This window comes from Penicillium vulpinum, assembly GCF_028829585.1.
Source record: "Penicillium vulpinum strain IBT 29486 chromosome Unknown utg000001l_segment0_segment0, whole genome shotgun sequence".
NCBI classification, from domain to species: Eukaryota; Fungi; Ascomycota; class Eurotiomycetes; order Eurotiales; family Aspergillaceae; genus Penicillium; species Penicillium vulpinum.
In genome coordinates, this window is record NW_026643241.1 from 3,615,348 (window position 1) to 3,637,374 (window position 22,027).

The 22,027-nt window shown below is 47.8% G+C and overlaps 7 protein-coding genes across 7 annotated transcripts; 4 read left to right on the plus strand and 3 right to left on the minus strand.

Moving 5' to 3' along the window:
- Positions 1–35: 35 nt before the first annotated feature.
- N7479_001306 (WD40 repeat domain-containing protein) lies at positions 36–2,325 on the plus strand (the record flags this gene model as incomplete). Its single annotated transcript, XM_057249003.1, has 2 exons — positions 36–834; positions 884–2,325. The coding sequence occupies 2 exons, from the start codon at positions 36–38 to the stop codon at positions 2,323–2,325; spliced, it is 2,241 nt and encodes a 746-aa protein (XP_057113435.1).
- Positions 2,326–3,278: 953 nt separating this feature from the next.
- Positions 3,279–4,311, plus strand: N7479_001307 (uncharacterized protein; the record flags this gene model as incomplete). The annotated part of the gene is made up of 2 exons (XM_057249004.1): positions 3,279–4,106; positions 4,174–4,311. The coding sequence occupies 2 exons, from the start codon at positions 3,279–3,281 to the stop codon at positions 4,309–4,311; spliced, it is 966 nt and encodes a 321-aa protein (XP_057113436.1).
- A 302-nt stretch (positions 4,312–4,613) lies between these two features.
- Positions 4,614–8,664, minus strand: N7479_001308 (class I myosin myoA; the record flags this gene model as incomplete). Its single annotated transcript, XM_057249005.1, has 5 exons — positions 4,614–5,032; positions 5,082–8,180; positions 8,243–8,288; positions 8,363–8,599; positions 8,662–8,664. 5 exons carry the CDS (start codon positions 8,662–8,664, stop codon positions 4,614–4,616), a joined length of 3,804 nt encoding a protein of 1,267 aa, XP_057113437.1.
- A 2,047-nt stretch (positions 8,665–10,711) lies between these two features.
- On the minus strand, positions 10,712–11,525 carry N7479_001309 (uncharacterized protein; the record flags this gene model as incomplete). The annotated part of the gene is made up of 3 exons (XM_057249006.1): positions 10,712–11,109; positions 11,163–11,195; positions 11,249–11,525. Coding segments are annotated over 3 exons (708 nt in total), but the record flags the coding sequence as incomplete, so codon positions are not given.
- Positions 11,526–11,854: 329 nt separating this feature from the next.
- N7479_001310 (OPA3 family protein) lies at positions 11,855–12,751 on the minus strand (the record flags this gene model as incomplete). The annotated part of the gene is made up of 2 exons (XM_057249007.1): positions 11,855–12,637; positions 12,692–12,751. The coding sequence occupies 2 exons, from the start codon at positions 12,749–12,751 to the stop codon at positions 11,855–11,857; spliced, it is 843 nt and encodes a 280-aa protein (XP_057113439.1).
- Positions 12,752–13,685: 934 nt separating this feature from the next.
- Positions 13,686–15,526, plus strand: N7479_001311 (uncharacterized protein; the record flags this gene model as incomplete). The annotated part of the gene is made up of 4 exons (XM_057249008.1): positions 13,686–13,895; positions 13,945–15,118; positions 15,185–15,296; positions 15,349–15,526. The coding sequence occupies 4 exons, from the start codon at positions 13,686–13,688 to the stop codon at positions 15,524–15,526; spliced, it is 1,674 nt and encodes a 557-aa protein (XP_057113440.1).
- A 3,478-nt stretch (positions 15,527–19,004) lies between these two features.
- Positions 19,005–21,775, plus strand: N7479_001312 (putative DNA mismatch repair protein; the record flags this gene model as incomplete). The annotated part of the gene is made up of 3 exons (XM_057249009.1): positions 19,005–19,411; positions 19,469–19,857; positions 19,908–21,775. 3 exons carry the CDS (start codon positions 19,005–19,007, stop codon positions 21,773–21,775), a joined length of 2,664 nt encoding a protein of 887 aa, XP_057113441.1.
- Positions 21,776–22,027: the final 252 nt, after the last annotated feature.

Genomic DNA, 22,027 nt, shown 5'->3' on the forward strand with positions numbered 1-22,027 from the left:
GTGATATCGATAGCCCTTCAGTTCAATCGCGAGCCATGAGTCCTTCTTCACATACCTCTGGTAATGGGCTCTCTGGTCGCGAAGACGATGCGAGGGCCTTGAACTCGACTCTGGATCTGGATATGTTTTCCACGGACGATCGATTTGCTTCGCCTCCGACGAATATGACCTCCGAGATCGACCGCCGATTACATGATGTGGGCGTTGCAGCGCTTGCCGCCGTGTCTCAGTATCCTCTTGCGGTGGATAATGAGCATGATGATTCTTTTATGGTCTCCGAAGTTGTCAACGCTGTTACCAGTGCTGGCAGTCCTCCGGATTATCGACATTTGGACTCGGGGGTTCCTTTGCTGTCGGGACAGCGGGATCATTTTCAACGATCTGGAAGGGGAGATACGCCTTTGGCTAGACCGGAGTTTGTCTTTGGCTCGACCCCGAGTGGCGACGGCGATATGGAAACGATTGTCCGGGACTTGATTCACCGCACTGCAGGCCGGCAAAATATCGCCATCACCACAGACAGCGACATCGAGGATTGTCACAAGGATATGGTTATGGATTATGAATCAGTTACGATGGAAGACAACCCGTCGCCCGAGTCAACATCTGATGATGAGCTTGAAGATTTTCTCCGATTTTATCCAGATGAAGAAGAGTATTACTATCAGTGCAAGGAACGCCCTACACATCAAGCTGAAATCCCAGACTACGACCTGGACGATTTTTATAACAGTATCAGTTATGAAGATATCGATGTGGATCTCCCCCAAAATATTGGCGATGATCAAATGGAATTCCCTGGAGCACACTCAGCATCTATAATCCACACGTCCAGTAAGGTCCTCCCATCTATGAGACAAGACCCTAACTAATTGCTCTCTAGCATATGAGCGGAATCTTACTATTGATGAATTTATCCAGCGCTGGATGGTTTCGATAAACGTCATTCCCCATGGCTTCCATACGGAAGGTCGAATTCCACCACAGCTTCGCCCACTTGCAAAGATGATTAGCTGGAAACCGCCGCAGGAGATTGTTCGGCCGTCTGGATGGAGACGCAATTTTTACGATCTACAGCAGATCCCATGGTCAGAAACCTTGCGAGTGACACGGTCCGATGCACGCGCGGTACGCGATGCCTGGTACATTCCGTATCGCAACCTGGATTACTTGCATGTCGGCCACGCAAGGCACCTTCCACAACATGAAACCTTTTTCCGCGAGGGTTCCATGCACACTTCACACAAAGCGTCTATTGAGCACTTCCAGCTTCGCAATCTGATGTCGACCCCTGCATCTAATACCGTCCATTTCGCTTCCCACTCAAAAGTGTTCTCATGGACCCCAACAACCGGCGATGCACAATGTTTAATCGACATGAGCTACCCAGACCCAGAATCAGGCTTCCTTGGGCCTGTCAAGATCTCCACCATGAAAACAGCTCACGGCCTCACTATCGCAGGTGGGTTCTACGGCGAATATGCCCTACGCAGCACCAGCGGATCCAGCCCCGCCACAAAGGGTCTAGTAACCCCCGACTTCAACGACGGCATCACCAATCATGTAGACATAGTCCCCAATCGCACAGGTCCATCCCCAAGCGGTATCTTTGCCTCAAACGACAGACACCTGCGCATCCTCGACACAGAAACAAACATCTTCACCTCCGACCAAGAGCTCTCTCAACCAATCAACTGCACCGCCACATCCCCAGACAGCCGTCTCCGCGTCGTAATTGGCGACTCACCAGATGCATGGGTTATTGAATCCGACACGGGTCGTCCCGTCCACCCACTCCGCGGCCACCGCGACTTCGGCTTCGCCTGCGCCTGGTCGCCAGATATGCGTCACATAGCAACCTCCAATCAAGACAAAACAGTCATCATCTGGGACGCGCGAACCTGGCGTCCGCTTGAAACTATCGACTCTGACGTTGCGGGATACCGCTCTTTGCGTTTCTCCCCCGTCGGCGGTGGTCCACGTACTCTCCTCTGCACTGAGCCTGCAGATCGTATTTCTATCGTCGATGCGCAGCTCTTCCGCTCGAGACAAGTGCACGATTTCTTTGGTGAAATTGGTGGTGCGGACTACTCGCCTGACAGCGCAGAGATCTGGGTTGCCAATACGGATCAACACTTTGGTGGGTTCATGCAGTATGAACGCAGGCAGTGGGGTCAGCGTGTTGGGTTGACGGATTTACCGAATGAGTGGCTTACGGAGGAGGAGTTGGATACGGATCCTAGGTGTGTTTCGAGTAAGAGGGAGCGGGGACTGAGGTTTTTGAGGAATTTGTCGGATGAGGAGCATGAAGCGTTGATGCTTTGATTTGATTGTTCTTGTTTTCTGTCGTCTGTTTTTATTCTTTCTCTTTTTTTTTTTTTTTTTCTGGGTGGTATTCTTTGCGATCTTTCTGCATCTGATACCCTGGGCTATGGAGTTGGAGGCTGTTTATAGTATTCGTTTCTTTTGATTTTTATATAGTAGTGGATGTGCATTCATGATATGTTGTAGGCTCGTGTCAATTAAGGTGTTATACGCTAAACACTTCTCCCTCTCAAGTTGACAGCACGAGTATCTTCTCAACCTAATCCCAGTCCTTCGATAACTGATCAGATACCCATCCCGATCTGTGATCTGTATACTATATACGAGTCACATGACGTTGTAAATCGGTGCAAATATAGTCCGATAATGTCATAAGAACTATAACCTCCGATGCCTACGATGTACTCCGTATATGTTGTACATATACTTAGTACAGTGGTAGTACTGGTGTCTTGCATACTGAATACAGCGAGCCAGTAATATGACTTGCAATAAATTCAGCAAAATATGATACATCGAATATGGAGGCACCACTTTCTTTCCTTTTACTTGTCATCGGCTTTATGTTGTAGTATATGTAAAATCCGCAGACCCCCCTATGAACTGGACTACAAACTCCGAACTATCACCTAAGCCACACTAAAACCGCTAAAATCGCTAAAATTCTCCAAAATGAATGCAAAATCAATAGTCCATCTCTCAAAACACCCACTAAACAGCCCACTCGCTCATAATTGGCCTCAGCTCCGATCCACTCCATCCGATCGAACAGCGCATCGCCCGAATCAACAAAAACGCCCCGCAACCCCTCCATCCTCAGCTGAAGATCTTCCATTCCATTCTCTTCTTTTAGTTTTACTATTAAAGTCATAGTTTCGCATCTTAGTCTATTTTCAACCTCTTAAACCACTCAATCTTTACCTTCATCTACTCACCCCAACCCTAAAGCCAATATGTCGTACAACGATAACCAGCAATACGGCGGTGGCAACCGCGGCGGCGCTAGCAGCAGCTACTACAACACCGACGACAATAACAACAACTCCTACGGTGGATCTAGCGGTGGCTACGGCAATAACAACAACAACAACTCTGGCTACGGCAACCAGAACCAAGGCCAGGATAACTACGGCCGCCAGGAATCTCACAACAGTGGAGGCTACGGCAACAACAATAATAACAACTCTGGCTACGGCAACCAGAACCAAAGCCAGGACAACTACGGCCGTCAGGAATCCCACAACAGTGGAGGCTACGGCAATAACAACAACAACTCCTCCGGCTACGGCAACAACAACAACAACAATGGCCGCCAGGAATCCCACAACAGCGGAGGCTATGGTAACAACTCCAACAGTGGAAGTTACGGCAATAACAACAACTCCTCTTCCAACCACAACAACAACGACAGCGATGATGAATTCAGCAGCGCCGCCACCCACGCCCAGGCGAACCACAGCAGCGAAGACAAGTCCCTCTTCAGCAGCGCCTTGAACTTCCTCAAGGAGCGCAAGAACTCCTCCAACGACGTCGACGAGCAGCAGGCTGCCAATGCGCACCAGGCCATGTACGGATCTGGCAGTGGATCTAACCAGAACCATGATTCCAACACTATTGGTGCTGGTGCTGCGATGCAGGCGTTGAAGATGTTCACTGGTGGTGGCAACGGTGGAAACAGTGGAAGCAGTGAGGGTGGAATGGATAAGAACAAGCTTATTGGACTTGCTATGGCTCAGGCTGGAAAGCTGTTTGATGAGAAGAATGGGTCTGGGGGTAATGTGGTATGTTCTTCTTTCTTCGCTTGGGGATGACGGGTGAAGAGATGCTAATGCTAATGTTGTTATTTAGTCTGGCGACAAGCAGTCTGCTATTAACTCTGCTGCGGAGATGGCGCTTAAGATGTATATGAAGAATCAGGGTGGTGGTAGCAGTGGTAGCAGTGGTGGTGCTAGTGGGCTTATGAGCCTTGCCAGCAAGTTCTTGTAAATGGTTTTATTGCATCGCTGCATATGTGCATGTTGTAATTTGATTTGAGAGATGAACATCATCCAGAATGACATGATAACCTTTCGTATGATTTTGTTGCGCGAAACGGTATATATTGAACTCGGCTCTACTGTAAAATGTAATGACAATGGGAGAAGAAGAAAAAAACAATGATCCGCTGACCTGCACATGCATATGCCACGGCCCTCACAAACGAAAAAAAATAAAAAACGCAAAAGGTCAACGCTAAGCGCAGAAATGTCCAACACCGCGACCGACCATAAACAAACAATTTGTCAACTCTACCACTCATCGTCGTCGTCGTGTTTGCCCTGCATCGCACTTTGTCGTGCCCGTAGTGCCTCGGCCAAACCACCTGCCAGGCTGGCGTTCGATGCACTGTTGGGCGTTCCGCGGCCGCTGGCGCCTGAGGAGTCGCCAGACTGAATGCTCGCGACGCTATCCCGCGGAGCGGGCGGGGGAGCGGGTTTGCGTCCAGCCATGTTGGGACGCTTGGCCGGGGGAGCTGGCGGGGCGGGCTTGCCCTTTGCGGCTGCAGCGGCTCCAGCGCCGTTTGGAATAGGGCTGGGGGTTGCGCGGGGTGTCATGGGAGGTGGTGGTGGAATGGGCTTTGGGGCGGGAGCAGCGACTACTTCTTCAAGGTAGGATTCGGGGGTCCATCCTTGCGCTAATGTTGTGGTGTTCTTACACAGCCACCATCCTAGGACAAGTTAGTGATGATCAAAACCAAGTATGTTATGGGTACGTACCATTTCCTTCCTTGGATACAATCTCCACAATTTCGCCCTTAATGATGGAAAGCTCATTGGCCCGGTCGCTGTTGTAATCATACTTGACCTTAGCAGAGGGCTTACTTGAGGCTGCAGGAGGTGCCATAGGAGGAGGTGGTGGAGGAGCCCTCATGGAGTTAGTAGATCTCATGGAGCTCGTAGACTCGTTGCGAGAGTGTGCAGCGGCGGCAGCAGCCACAGGTTGAGATACCATGCGAGGTTGAGGCACAACACGCTGCTGGACAGCAGGTTGTGGTACCACGGCAGGCTGTGGAGTGGACCGGGGCAGAGGTTGAGCCGCAGGGACAGGCCTGCGAGCAGCTTGAGACAATTTCGAAGGGCCGCCACCGGGGCCACCAGGACGAAGTAGCTTGCCCTTGGTAACCGGGCGAGCAGCAACTGCCTTGGGCCGTGGAGTAGGTTTCGAGACGGAGTTAGGAGGCTCACCGGCACTGGTGTGGATTGTGCTGCTTTTGTAGCTATCGACGTTTCCAGCAGCTGGATCTTTGACTGCCTTGACTGTGGCCAACTTGCCAGGCTTCTTATGATATTCGATGGCTTCTCCAATCTTCAAAGTCAGAGAGCCACGCAGGACAGTGGTGAGATGAGTGAAGAACTCCGTTTTGAAGATACAGTTAAGTAGCGGGTCAGGTTCCTGAGCCCCAATAACCAGCGAGAACCAGTCATCCTTGAGATTCGAAGTACTGACACTCTTGATTGCCCCAACGGGAACGGTTCGTTCCGCTGAAATCACAAGCTGGTTGTTGAGGATGCTCTGCGCAACAATGAAGACATTACGAGTCGTCAAGACAAGAATTCGGGGAACAGGCTTGCTAGAACGACCAAACTTAGAGACCAAAAGCTCAGCACGGCAAGAGAAAACAACATCATCTGAACCGCTGATGCCTGCACCGTTGCGGATCATTTCACCAGGACCACCGGTATTTCCGACACCAAGATAATCGCCCAAGAACCGACGAGAGCCGAGAAGACTCATTCTCCGGCGCTCCTTGCGGCCCTGGAGCACTTGGTGTCCCTGATCACGGACCTTGATGAATTCGAGTCCACCAGTCATGCGGCGCCAGAAGCGCTGGATGCGGATCGCACATTCAATGCGGTACCGGAGATAATTTCTCCAGGCACGCTGAATGCGAATGGCCATGTTGTGCCAATATTTGTCTCGCATGGCTTCTAGTGCGAATAATGTTTCCGGAGTCTTGACGAAGACCTTTGTGATACCCATCTGGTACTCCTCGGGAGGGATCCGGGTATCCTTCAAGATCTGCTTCGCACCAGATTCTACATCACCAGTCCATGTGTAGTCACCGGCATACGAAGTCTTCGGGGACAGCAGGTAGAATCGCTCGGTAAACTTGTCGAATGTCTGGCGATAGGCGAAACCAGCACGTCGAATGCGGACATTCTCCTGGAGACCCAGATACTTGATCTGATGCAGGACATTGCCGACATTGTACTCCCTGGGGGCCTTGTTATCGTTGGGTTTGATAGTACGAATATAAGATGGCTGTGCCTTCATGAGCGTGGCCACAAGGTCATTCGCTGATGCCTTGATCTTGTCACCGGCGGTAGGTGGGCGACGCTTGTCATCCTGGTTGACCTGGTCAGGGAACAACGAGTGAACAAATTCATTGCTGCTAGATTGGGCAAGGTTCAACAAGTCCTTCAACAGCTGATCCTTGTTCTTATCCGTCATTCCTTCAATGGCGTAGCTGACATCACCAGCGTAGTGCTTGATGATGAACTGACCCTGGCGACCTTCGAAGTTGGGGTTCTGGGACAGGAAGTTGAGCCTGCCAACGAACGTCTGATCGGCCGCACCGGAATCGGCGTGGGCAGTTGCACAGGCATCGTTCAAAGCGGCGAAAACACCAGGGGGGCGCTTGTCCTCGATCAACGAACACACCACTTTGTTGTCAAAGTACTCGATGGGAGTCCACTTGATCTGCTCACGGGCATACTCATCTTGTTCTGCCTTGAGAGTCAATTGAATGAAAATCTGCTGCAGTTTCTCGTTGACATAGTTGATACACAGCTGCTCGAAAGAGTTCTTCTCGAAGATTTCGAATCCGTAAATATCCAGGATACCAATTGAATTGGTAATCGACCCTCGAGCAGTCAGTGACTGGTTGACGCGCTCCACAATCCAATCGAACAGATTGAAGTAAATTGCCTTGGCCAAAGCATCACGAACGGCTGAAGCCTGGACCCTGTTCAGTGGCACCTCATATATGGAACCTCTGCGCCCTCCTCGGGCAGTCTCCATCAGACGAATAGTCAAAGCTTTGTTCACTTGAGCAGCATCCACCTCCAACAGGTAGGCGACGAAATCAACAACTGACTGGTCGCTAATCATAGCATTACCAGAGTCATCCTCGCTGAATTGAACATTTCCAATCCAGAGAATAGCTGCCAGCATGCGGAAAACATTGTCCTGCTCGGCATCACTCATTCCAATCACCCTCATCGCATCCAGTGTATCCTTGAACTCGGCAACATCGTCGATTCCCGGCACATCGTAACACTTGGAGCGGCTCGTATAGAGGTAAGACTGGGGTTGCTGAAGACCGAAGCTGTCACGGTACTTCTGTGGGGCACCCTTTGTGAGTTGGTAGAAGATGTGGAAATTTCGCTCATTCGCAATTTGTCCCACAACTCGTGACTTCTCCAGCAGATAATTCGTAATATTGGCTCCAACAGGCTCACCGTTGGCATTGAACTCCAATTCTAGATACTTTCCGAATCGGGACGAGTTGTTGTTGCGCAGTGTCTTTGCATTACCGAACGACTCCAGCAACGGATTTGTCGCCAATACCATCTCCTTAGTCTGCTGAATAGACGAATCGCCGCCACCGGAGACACTAGCAATGTATTGCATGATGCGCTTCGCGGCCTCGGTCTTTCCGGCACCTGACTCTCCGGAAATGATGACACACTGGTTGTCCTTGTAGGATTTCATATTGTAGTATGCGGACTCGGCGACTCCGAAAACATGGGGAGGAACTTCGAGGCGGTTCTTGCCGCGATACGAATCGAGGACATTATCTGTGTAGATACCCACTGTGATGATCGCAAGTCTGTTAGCAAATAGAAAACCAAAACCTCTTCGCAGAGCAACTCACAGTCTCGGAAAGGATTTACTGAGACCAACACATGGCCAATATAAGTCTAATAGTTTCTTGTCAGCCTATACTCGTGCTCGCGCACAACCCCGCAGTCCGCGTGCGAGAGTGATCCCTTACATAAATCTCGTCATGCTCGAACCGGAGCTTCAGATTGTCGTTGATGGCCTCGTTGGAGATCTTGCTGAGCAGTGTAAGATCTGACACGCCGATCTCCTTTTTCTTGGTACTCTCGAAGGCGGCCTTCCTGACCTGCGGCTTTCCTCCCGCTTGCCGGCCATCGCCAACATCGGCGACTGCTTTGGAGCGCCCAAAGCGGCTCTTCTTTTCTCCGCCAACGGGGCGTCGTGACTGGCCCTATACCGCAATCGCCGGGTCAGTTTGATTCTTATCTGGTCGCAATGCGGTAGGCCACCTACCATCTTGTGTCAACCTCTCGGGGGATCGCCCAGGCGACAAATGTGAAATCTGACCTGTCAACCGAATGGGGGAATTCTGTTGACAAGTTAAGAGTCAGGAATTGGGAGTGAATAGGAAGTCTAGAATCAATTCTAGGTAATTGTAAGAGGGAAGTGCCCAGACGGACTTACGTACAACAAGTCAAACCGAAGCAAACAGCTGCGCCACAGATCCATTTCCTGGTTCCGTTGCTGCCTCAGGGGGCGAACTGGATATCTCCGAGATCAATATATCCGGTTACTAAGAGTCATCTCTTTGAGATAGGCCATTCTTATTGTTCAATACAATCTTTGTTGGTAATTCCTTTTTTTACAAACCTCGTCTGTCAGCCACGCGCGTGAAGGCTTGTGGCTCATGCGGTCAAGAATAGATACACCGACGTCATTGGGCATATCCCTTGCGAATATACTCCTGCCTAACCCGCAACTTTGGTTGACCTGCCCACCACAGATGGATGATTTGAAGCGCGGAGGTCATCTATGGATTATATTCTCGATATCGCATGAAATGTTGAATTCCAACTATGTAGCTTCGAATCTGCAAAACTAGACCTGCTCTCTCAGCCAACACCCAACAAGAAAAAGTTTCAAAGGCGCCGTGGAGCTTGCCCACTAAGCTCACAGTCTGTCGGGTACTTTTTTTCACAAATAAATTGGCCCGTTCTATCAATTTCTAGCGCATTGGCATTGTGGGTGGCGAGAAAAATGACTGGACTTGTACCAGACAAGGTGGGAGACTCAATCTATACACTCCGCCTTCCAAGTTAGAGGAGCTGAAACTAGCACAATTAAATAAAAAAACAGGTGTTGAGAATTGAGGGAAGAGTCGAGGCTACCTGCTATCCAACTCGAATAGCGGGGTGAGCTATATAGAGGTGGACATTGCCCTAGTAGCTATTGAAAGTCGGGAGTTCCTAATGGACAAATCCTTGCTGGTGCAGATTGTCTTGCTGGTTGCCGAAGTCAGGCTTGCAGGAGGCTCTCTCGATATTTTGGTGTAGACATCGAAGTAATCGTCTCTTTTGAGACCTCGGGGATGATGTGGAGGACGATGCCTATGGGCTGACACAGTTCCATTTCCAATGAAGTGACTGAACACCAGAGGTTTCGGTAAGAACCGGTGTTGTATAGTAATATCGATCCCACTTTCGACCTCCATGTAGACTATGAAGCCATCCATATACAACCACATGTCAAGAAATGAAATGAAGCGCCAGTGCTTGTTGATTTTTGTCGAGTACGAATATATATGGGAGAAGAGGGAGTAGATGTATTGCTTCCCTAAGGGGGCATAGTGACACTAGCTATATAAACACGTAATACCTGGAAGACAAGACATCTATGGGCAAACACAATATTCTTCGTGGTAACTAAATGGAAGATTTCACGGATCTTTAAATGGACCCACGAGTGATCCTGAGAGGCAGTGTTTCATGAATACAACATGAACGCAAAGGTAATCATAGGATAGCGACAGAGGGCAAGCGAAATTGTAGATATAGTTACATGTTGTTTAAAGTGAGACTTGCAACGTCGTGATTCAACCTCTTCAGCAAGACTCACGAAGAAAGAAATTGACTGACATTGTGGTCCTCTGGAGTGAAAGGTTGGATTTCTGCGTCTACATACAGTAGAACAAACATTTGGTGACAGATGGAACTAAAAGGGCCGATTAAAGGATACGGCGATGTGGATTAGGATGCAATCATATAATCATACATGGGACCAATAAAAGTTATACCACTCATTAGAACACTGTGTCAATTGTTTTCAGTTGAAAATCCCCGGCAAGAGACATTTCCTCTCGAAAAAGCGACCAGTGTTCGGAACTGCATCCCTCGGGCTTCACTTTTTGGCCTGAGCTGAAAACGAAAACTTCGAAGGCGGAAATGACGTAGACCCAGGCGTAGGCAACAAAGGTTTGTCCCCAGGGGCGCTGACTGGAATCTAATTGCGATATATTAGCAAATGATCAACATAAAGGAAGCTTTGTAGCTCAAATATAACTTACCGGGTTGGCCCGTGAGACACTCTTCATGTAAGCGCCTATGCAATCTAGAAGATAAGATGCATCAGACACAACAAGAACAGGCGGTGGTTCTGCGAAGCCCAGTGAAAGGCAATGGTGCAGTGCATTGAGAGACTGCACTGCCTCGACCTGTTCGTTACCGGACGATCTCGCATCCATCAAGTACACAATCACTCCCAATGAATTCTTGTTAGCCTCAGTGAACTTCTGGATTGCGGTTGCAGTCTGATGTCTTGTAGTTACGTGTAGTCGACTTGGAGTCAATAAGAGCGCATTCAGCCTGATGGAGTGTATCTGATGAAGGAGATCAAACGTTGATAGGGTTCGGTTTTGGTAGGTAAGTTCGAAGTTAAAATCGGCATCTCGAGCAGCCCACAGAGCTTAAATGGGAGTTAGCATTTAGACCTTTTGTGAAGGAGTCAAGGAAACGCACAACTGAAATCTGTTTTCGGGGATCCCAGCGAAGCTAGAGGATACGGTCAGCTCCAAATGTTGAGTAAATCAGTGGAAGTGTCACACCTTCTTTCATTGTCCCAAGAGCAGTGAGACTGGTAGCCAGCCTGGGCCATTCATCGCGTTTCCGAAGTTCTGGGTTGTATTCACCCCGAAGGCCAAGCGTTGGGAGAGACGTAGACATTGCGGCGGTCGACATGAAAACAGGTGGTGGAAGACTGCCACTATCTGCCGTTTGAGGGACAAGCGTAGATATAGGGATAAACGGAACTGATGAATTGAGCGGGCTCGCGGTGGAGCGAGGAGAGAGAGACGAGTTGTTAGTAGGAGATTCAGAACACATGACAGAGAGAGAAACAAGTGACCCAATTATTGAAATAGGAGACGTCAGATGCAAAGGACCGATGAAAGAGAAAAGAATCAAAGAGAAGAGTTGTTGCCTGTATGGACGTGATGTGTATATGTACATTTCAGGGAAAGAGCGAGGAGAGTATCAACAAGTCCGCCTTGCAACTCCTACTCCCAAAAACAAAACAACTCCTAATATTCTTTGCAGTGGTCGTTTCAACGGGGTATCTTGACCGAATATAAAAGCAAATGCACGCCTAATCTTCTATAATAGGAAATCGCTAGATATGAGATGAATACCAATCAATACCAATCCATTAGCAATCACGAGCTCTTCGATGCAGATGATGGTCTCAGACTAGCTGATGCAGTAGACTGGTCTGGAGATTGGGGCGGCAAGGCTGCCTGTTCTGTTGTAGGCTGGGTACTAGGCGCAGACTCGGTTGTGTTCGCAGCGCTTTGACCGAAAGTAATGTACGAGGAAATGCGTGAGAGCCACCCCTTTGCAATTATTGGGGTCTCCGGCTCTGGGGCCTGTTCATAGATCTCAGGGGACAGAATCCTCTTCGTAGACAACTTGGGCAAGTCGCCGTGCTTGGCTCTTAGCTGGAGTAGCTCCTTTTCTAGTGCGACTAGAGCTTCACGAGCCGCTTGCTCGGATTGTTCTAGCTCTGCTAATCTTCCCTCCACACCTTCCCGCCGTGTACTTTCCTTACTCCGTGATCGCCACGACTCAAAGAGGATCAGGCCGCCGGCAACCATGAAGAGAAAGGTTTCTGAAATGAAATTGGCGCCGGACTCGATAGCTTTAGACTCAGAAAGGGGACGGATATGATAGTGGTGTGGTTTAGCTGCCTCTTCTGCCGCAGCTTTGGCTTTGGCCTCTGCTTCCTCTGCGGCTTTCGTTTCGGCAGCGTTTCGAACGGTGGGCATTGAAGGCTTGAATTTTCGAGCTTCGGCTTCGGCAGCAGCTCGACGTTGGGAGGCTGCATTATCGCGGAGGGAGCCTAGTCGGAGGCGCATATCAAATCGGTGAAGGGCTTGGGCCATAGAGACGCAGATCTTGCGAAACCGTTCATGTTCACGGGCCTGAGCTTTGATTTGAGACTATGTGGGTCAGCCTATGGATTTGGCAGGGTTAAGCTCGAAATGCAAACTTACAGCGATGGGCTTGGAAAGGGTCCGGATTGCCAAGGAGGAGAGCTTTAATGTTAACGACATAGTTGGAGAATGGAGAGAGTAAGCACATGAACCAAGGTCGGGAAGCTTGAGTCACTTCCTTACCTCCGACGCGGTGGCCCCGGCGTCCCGAATTGATTACTCATCATCATCTTCAGGGCCCCCGCCCAGGAAGAGGTGCAGCGACCATAGGATGCTTATTTCCAATATCCAATAATATTGATACATTTGCTTGGCAGTAACAACATTTGCTGAAGATTCCTAGGTTTGATGTCATTAAACTTGAACTATTGGATTTTTGCTTATAAAAATCGCTGAGACCACAGTTTCCTCCCCCTTTTGAGGTGAGAGATAAGACAAAACTGCTATTACAGAAATGTATGGATAACTTCTCTATATAGCATTAACTATATCCAACACAGTCGGAAAGAAAACCGCTAGCATCCCATAATATTTAGATATTGCATAAACTGATACTCCCAAAGATGGAGTACATAGTACATAGTACACATGCCACACCGGTGTCCTGTATCATCCACATAAGGCTAGCCTCTCATTCCAATGGCCCAAGCCTAATGTGGGAATTACAACCTTGGAACAGAGCTCGGAAACCTCCCGAGTGAAAATAAATATTGCACGTTGTACATTCTACATTGTACCGTTTCTTTCCCTTTCAATATATGTTGCTTTTCCGTTGAAATTGTAACACTTTGCAGCTAATAATGAACCAATCATCTCATGCATGTTATTTCCATTTAAACTGATATCCTTCGGCCCCCTAACTTCAAGTTCTCGGCTGAAGCGATGTCGCCCTTAATATAATTTTCGTTACGCGAAAGCTCGGCTTAACCAAGATAACAAAAATTAGCCCCGGGCCCTCTCCTCATCGACCAGTAAAATGGTGTGATTAGCCTGCTTGACCTCTAGCGTGGAAATATTTTCTGCTTGATAGCTTTTCCTTTCTTGCAACGACGCCATGGCAGGGGTATTTGAGGAAAGCTCTTCTAAGAAAGGGAGTCGGTATGTTGTTCAAAATGTGGAAGATCAAACATTCTCCCCACAGTCGGGTCCATCGCACTCTGCTATCCCCGACGATGGGCAGATCGTTACCCAATATGAACGCCAAAGCTTGATCCGGGGTCTGGGGCAACGCCATATTCAAATGATTGCCATCGCGGGCGCAATTGTATGTGCACCATCGTGAAGACTTTGACTTTATCACTGACCTTCTATAGGGTACAGGTCTCTTTCTTGGTCTGGGTGGATCGATCGCCACCGGTGGTCCTCTGGGTGCCTTGCTAGGCTACTTCTTTATCGGCGTGGTAGTCTGCTGCATTCAATTTGCACTGGGAGAAGTCTCAGCGCTGCTACCAGTCACTGGTTCTTTTGTGCGACACGCAGAGATCTTGGTTGATCCCGCGCTAGCGTTTGCCGTCGGCTGGAATGTTGTTTATGGATGCTTTATCAGTGTTCCGAGTGAGATCTCCGCCAGCGTCGTTCTTATTCAGTACTGGACGGATATCAATGCTGCCGTCTGGGTGACTGTTCTTATAGTGGTGTCAGTGGTTGTCGCCATCTCGTTCATCCGCGTCTATGGCGAGATCGAATTCATTTTCGCCATTCTCAAGATCCTCCTGGTTGTCTTTGTGGTCATCCTGGGTCTTGTTATCGATCTTGGTGGTATACCAGGTGTGCCTCGACGTGGCTTCCACTACTGGAAAGACCCTGGCCCGTTCGTTGAATACATTGCTACTGGGTCTTGGGGACGATTTCTCGGTTTCTGGGCTGTCATGACCAATGCAGTCTACTCGTTCGCAGGCGTGGAATCCTTGGCCATGGCCGCTGCCGAAACAAAAAACCCGCGACAGAATATCCCCAAGGCCTGCAAAAGGGTTTTTGCACGAGTTTCTATCTTCTACCTCGCCGCTGTGCTGGTCGTGGGCATGTTGGTCTCTAGCGCCGATGAACGCCTTGGCTCAGACTCTGGCACCGCAGCTACGAGTCCTTTCGTCATTGCCGCTGGCGATGCAGGTATCAAGGCTATTCCCTCCGTTGTGAACGCCGTATGCTTGACCTCTGCGTGGTCTGCATCGAACCAGAGTATTCTGGCGGGAACAAGAACCTTGTATGGTCTTGCGATCAAGGGCCATGCTCCGAAGATTTTCCTACGCACCTCCAAGTGGGGAGTACCGTACATGTGTGTGCTTTTGCAGGTTGCCTTCTCTCTCCTCGCTTACATGTGTGTTTCCAACAATGCCATGAATGTCTTCTGGTGGTTCGTTGATTTGACCGCGGCTGGTACCTTGGTCTCGTGGATCACCATCGCTTTGAACCATATTCGTTTGTTGCAAGCGCTGGATAAGCAGGGCATATCACCAACAGAATTGCCGTGGCATAATCGCATTACCAGTATGTATCCCAGTCTGGTTTTCAATGATTGAGTCTTTGAAAGATTCGAATACTGACATTATCAAGGATATACAAGCTGGTTCGCCTTGGTCTCTTGTGTGCTGATTCTCTTGACTGGAGGATTCACGGTTTTCACGGCTGGAAACTGGGATCCTGCCTCGTTCGTCTCGTCCTACCTGTGAGTCTTCTTCTTTGTGGTATTGAGCTCAATCCACTAACCTTGGAACTAGGGATATTCCACTGGTCCTCTTCGCGTATCTTGGCTATAAGTGGATCCGCCAGACAGAGATTCTTCCTCTGAGGATGGTACCAGTTCAACAAGCAATAGACGAGGCCAACAACGACCCGGATAATGTGCCGATCAAGAAAGACAATATACTGGCAAAGATGAATATTCTTTGGGGCTGACATGTCTCTTACCTATCGCAGGGAGACTACCTGTTTTGTTTGAAGCAATAGACTGAGACGCGATATATCCCAAACTAGTCTAGTTAATAGTTATATTTAGTATATATATTTAATTTACATAATAACACCATCCATAACATTCTTCTTATTTCCGTGGTTCCATATAGTGTTGGCTTGTTTGAATTTGCGACTTGCATGCCAGGGCATGATTGCTACCTATGCATGTGTATATAACCTATCAGCCAGAAATCAATTTTGCTTTCTCTCTTGCACTCCTGTCGGTAAGTTTTATAGATTTATCTACCACCTATCACCGCCGTTCTGGGCTAGATAGCCTGTGTATTAGTATATGAGGATTTGAAGGAAGCATGGTCTCTCTATATATAAATGCAGTTAATCTAGTCAGGGTACATGCAAAAGGAGTAGCCAGATGAGCTGGCCACTCAAACATGCGCTACACTTGTATTTTTGTGGTCTCTTCAAGTATACCTGCTGCTTCTTCCTTTCCACCTGTTTCATTATCTCGCCTCTATCGCTCCCCGTCGAGTGAATCTGTCGCTACAGATATAAAGCCTTATGTACCATGGCTAGCTAAACTGTGATGCGCCTAGCATTAAGGTCAAAGTGAGTCACTTTTGGTTTATCTCTTGAGAGCCTTGATATAAGCCCTAGATATAGGCACTAAATATTCATTCTTCTATAAGACAAGGTTAACCCTCTCCTATAATTGCAAAGCTTAGAGCGATCCTTCCACCTGGGCGATGAATGTTTGTCTGACATCCTTGGCCTCTTGGGGGGGCTTCTGTACTGTGGAAAAGCGATATCTGAAGACTCAGCGAGTACGATATCAAGTATATGAAAACAGATTTTCCTGTCTTCCAAATTGGGACATCAATGCGGTCATACTCGCGTGGGAATATGAAGTCCCTGTTTGGAAGCTGCCCTGAGTAAAAGCATTTTGCTGGTGCTTTCTACATAGTCCTTGCGGACTACAATGTACCCGAACACATTTCGCCACTGGAGCGCATGGAGCCCAAAATATATCTATAAATGCCGTCATCGCAACGCCCAAGTGAGTCATTCTGTTACTAGTTTTTAATTATTTATACTGATTATTATCTATTCATTCAGATGATTGGTACAGACAACTAGGGAAACGCAATTTTCTCTTGTAGATGATACCGCCATGAGGAGATACAGCTATACCATGGTTGGCTGCCCTTGGCTAGAACAACCGGAAAGGGATTATTTTTCGGAAATTGCGCAGAAGTATACCATAAGGTTGCTTGACGTATTGAAGTATGTTTACTCGCAACCTCTAGACATAGTACCTGTGTAAATTTTAAGACTGAAGCTGACTAAATAGCCAAAACATCAACGCTGCTGTCAACGGAATTAAGCCCCACAACTCCCGGATAATTCACTGGGCCACAGCGTTGGCGTACGTACCTATTCCCTGTCGAAATGAGAATCGCAACCAATCCAACCATGTCTCATTTCGCCCCAAAGGCCTTGAGGGGCTTAGATTTTTTTGTCTCCTTGATCCTAGAACCTCCAGGTAATTCTATCTTCACGAGCTAATTGATCATATGAAAATAGAAAGAAACCTGATCTTGGCCTTTCTGCAGCTTTGTCTGGGACATCGAACGGTATTATAGAGATTGCCACTTCTTCCAAACTTCTTCCAAACTTCGCTGCCGTATCAAAAAAATGCCGCAGCAAAGAATGAATTCTTAAATTGGAGCTTACTTCAACCTCAGCATCTTCTCCGGGAGCAGCACTGCAGTTCATGTAATATGTGTTATAGCTATGGCCACCCTAATCGCTCGCGAGAAGGGGGCTCTATATATATATATATTCCTTGTCACCGAGTACGATGAGTTCCTCTGGCATCTTTCCCTCCGCGAAGTTGCGGTTTATGATGCTTGCAACCGACAATTTGTTGATGTAGCCACTCTTACTTAGTATTTAACTGCTGGCTATCTTGGAAAATCCAACAACCCTCAGCGGACAACTCCCATGGCTTGAGTCTGAGCATCTAGAAGTCAGGCACACCTCAACACAACTTTGACTGGTTGAAAGCCATGTTTTTACCAACCCTCGAAATTTATTGAGCAAGGAAGGCTTGGGGGAGAGTCCATATACGGTGGGCATTGGCGATTTTGGATGTTTTGACAGCTCCTACAACATTAGGCAGTTATGGAATTATCATTGGCAAATTTCGACGAAGGATGGATTGTGCCACGAAGTACCCGAAGGCCAAAAGGATGGATTTCCTGATCACATCGTTACGCTTATGAAGACTATTTTTATTGAAGGTGGAAAAATCTCGTATAATCTTCCGCTCTATGTCATGTGTTTGTGTTGGAGGTCACGTAACCTCTCGTTTGCTCCTAGCTACCAGTCTTCAATCTGCAGATAGTTTCTTCTCCTCTTCACGCAATTCAAGAGTTTTGCAGACACACCTACATTTCATTGTAGACTCTGTATCTCTCTAACAGTTTGTCTCTTTCTTTATATGAATCATCCAAGTCCAAACATTTTGACATTGTAGATCAGGTTTTTACAACGGTACCTTGCTATCAACGTGTACGAAGATGAAGATAATATCGTTGCGATTCATCTATCGCAAGTAGACTATCTTAGAAAGGACCTTGCACAATTCAGTCTCGAGAACTAAATTAGGCTCAACTCAAATAGTTAAGAAGGATGTACTCCCTACGTTCACTTCCACTAAACTAAGGCTTGGTAAGATGTTGCCTTCGGAGTTGAAGCGAATTAGCTGAAGTACTACATAGACTACTGCTTAAGCTCCTCATAAAGTAGCAGCCTTTCTCAAAATTGAGAAATTTACTCAGCAATGATGGAGGGTTCAAGTAAGAATTTGTGAGCTGGTATTCAGGTATGATTGAAAGTTATTTTCGATCTGAATGTATCTATGCGGGGACCGGAACCTTACAAGCTCTATGTTCTAACCCGGCAGAATTTCCAAGTATGGCAGAACATATTGACCTATGGACAACAGTTTTTATCAAGTTCTATGGGGTTTTAATAAAGGAAGGAAGCGAGAAGTATCGAGCCAGAGGTTTCTGCTGTCTGGGGCCACTATACTGAACCGTAAGCATGGTCATGTGATCTCAGGAGCTTGGTTATTAGTCATCAACAGGCATCGAATTTATGATCTTGAGACAGTAGAAAAAGGAAACATAGAGCGTAAGTAAATTTGAAGAGAGAATCAGACAGGAAGGGAGAAAATGTGTCTACCACCATACAACTATGGATATCATAAGGCACCCCTGGCACGTGACCATGGATGCCAAGACAATCCTATCCATCCTCCATAGGCATTGGCCGAGTCAAACATTCATCCAATATAACCCATTGAGATTGTTCGCATGTTTTTTTTTGAGCTTCAGTCATCTGGATGAGACGATTTCTGATGCTTCCCGAGATGAGCAACTAATATCTGGCGTGCAGGATGCCGATTGAAGCTCTTCCTCAGAAAACAATCCGGGCGATTGGCTCCACATCTGTTATTTCGGATCCCTACTCTGTTGTCAAGGAACTTGTAGACAATGCTCTGGATGCTTCTGCTACGTCATTGCAAATTGAAATTTCCCACAACACTGTCGATGTCATACAGCTCAAGGACAATGGCCATGGCATCTCTGCAGAGGACCAGCAACATGTCTGCAAGCGAGCTTTTACCAGCAAGATCCAGACATTAGATGATCTCAAAAATATCGGAGGGTCATCATTGGGATTCCGTGGTGAAGCACTGGCAAGTATCGCAGAGATGTCTGGGGTCTTCACTGTCACCACTCGGGTTGAGTCTGAAGTTGCCGGTTTTTTTTCGAAGTATGGAAGAAACGGAGAGCGTATTGGGTATGCTGACCGCACAATCTCTTTGGCTTCTGCCCCATTGCTAACCTGTTATTTCAGAACACAACGGATGTCACATCCTGTGGGCACAACTGTTCGCATCACGGACTTCCTCAAACACATCCCTGTCCGCAGGCAGACTGCCTTGAAGGGTGCTACAAGGAATCTCACGAGGATCAAAAAGCTTCTCCACGCATATGCTATAGCTCAGCCATCCAAGAGACTCTCACTCAAAGTTCTTAAGGCAAAAACTGAAAACAGCAATTGGACCTACGCGCCAAGCGTAGACGCATCGCTCTCGGATGCAGCTATCAAGGTAGCGGGGACAGAAGTGGCTTCTTCTTGTATCATGAAGCGGCTTTCTTCCCAGAATGCCGCCCGCAATCAGCGAGAATTATCAGATCAAAAAGAGTATGAAGCCATCGCTTTTCTTCCCAAGACACAATTTGGTAAGCTCATCTAATTGAACGTTCGGTTTTATGGTTACTAAACAAGTTAGATACTTCCAGAATCAACGGTTCAGGCCAATACATCAGTGTGGATGGTCGCCCTCTCTCTAGCAGCGGAGGGATTGGACATGAGATCGTTAAAATTTTCAAGCCATATGTCCGCGCCGCCGCATCCAAAAACGAATCTACCAAATCAGTTAGCGATCCTTTTCTCTGTTTGCAAATTCTTTGTCCCCAAGGAACATACGATGTCAACATCGAGCCAGCAAAAGATGATCTCCTCTTCGAAGATCGAGATGTAGTCTTGGCCTTGGTAGAAAATTTGTTTCGCGACCACTACGGAGAAATAGATGGGAGGGAAGCAAGAACTTCCAACCAGGGCAAAGAGAGTGCTAGCAGATCCGATAGAGCCCCAGGAGGGTTTGAACTTTTGATGGCTAGGAAGCCAGCTACTGATCCTCCCACACAGACTCGCGATCCTGAGAACCCCTTCCGTGGAGCTATACCCCACACACCTCTCTCACAGAGGACACTTCAGTCAAAGTACGATTTCTCGCCTGTGGTTCCTTCTAGCAGCAAAGGCCCCGAAAGTCAAGAAGAACTGTCCACTGCTAGAACCAAACGTTCTAGCTTCGTCAATCCATGGTCTATCTCCAGAATCAATGCCTCATTTCAAACATCGGGACGCGGAAGCAATTCTATCAACCAAGCAAGCCCCGTTGATCTATCTAGTGGTAGCCTGCAGGGGCCGATCGGAAGGGAGAGTCAATCGCGAGGCTTCCAACATTCTCCCAACTCAGACTTAGCAAGTCCTTCTACTTCTCGACTTGCATCTGGGTCGCCAGTGAGGCGCCGGCGACATCATCCACAAGGATCAACCGATTCCTCCCCTGAGAGTAATCGCATTTCTAGCACCCGACGCGCTGAGAGGGAACGTGATCGAGATCGATATGGGAACGGAGCTCTCGATACTTGGTTTCAGAGAACCACACAAGTCTCACTGCAGCAAGACCCTGTTGAGGAAGCACCGACTCAAGAACCGGACTCTCCACTATCTTTACTTGCCCAGCAACGATTTGGATCACCTGCGGATAGTTCGCCAAATATTATACATGTCGATGCGCAGAATGATGGTTGTTCGGACAGTCCATCTAATAATAGCCTCACCCTCGAAGACCACGGTGACCATATTACAGAGGCAATGGATAGTGGTCGAGGATTTCCGGTTCTTGAAAGATGGGCGGCTCAACTTCACGAAGGCGTCACCCATGAGCAATCATCTGATCTGGATCTGGAAAAAGCACTCGACTTCGAAAGGCGGAAGAAAGAAGCCATCCAGAACAGTCGCACACGCTTCAAGAAGAATGATAAACCGTCTGGTTCCCAGTCTGCTCCAATATCACATTCGCCTCATGGTAATCGGTATCTTGCCGCAAAAGCTGCGTTAACTTCGTCTCAAACTTCGATCGGCGAGCCGGTCTCTGCCACAATGCTGTCTCCTCATGATCCGCGAGCATATCTGATCCGTCAGGAAAGGGACTATCCTATTGATGAACCTTCAACAAATGACGGAAAGGCTCGGAGACTACTCACTAGCAGACTTCCCTTCGAACGTATACCCGATGGTTCCGATCTGCATGATCTCGGTTACACCTGGTCGGTTGACTTGTCGTCTAGCTCGAATTCATTCAAGCAGAATTTGCCAGAAGATCTATATACCGAAAACGAGAATGGAACTACAGCATTATCCGCATCTGATCTTGAAACCTGCTTGCCCCTCTGGAATACACGGCTGATGCTTATCATGAAGCAGCAATACAAGAACAAGGATGAATCAAAGCCTTTGAGTGTTGAAATTGATCTTGCTGCCACTATTTCACAGCATTTGAGAAGTTCGCAATTAGCGCAACCCAATTAGAGCTGGCTATATCCATATAATACCTTGAGGGAGGTATTCTTCGCTAACTGTCATACGCCACAACTCCCCTCACATGTCTCATATTATTTATCTTTTTGAAGATTATCTGTTATTTATTCTATATATTAAATATCAGAGCTTTGACAATTTATCAGTTGGCATTCGGTACAAGATATACGTCAGAGTGTATTATCGATGTGAATCGGGCCTACTGACGTCGTCAATCTTCACGTTTTTCGTTTCCCTATATCA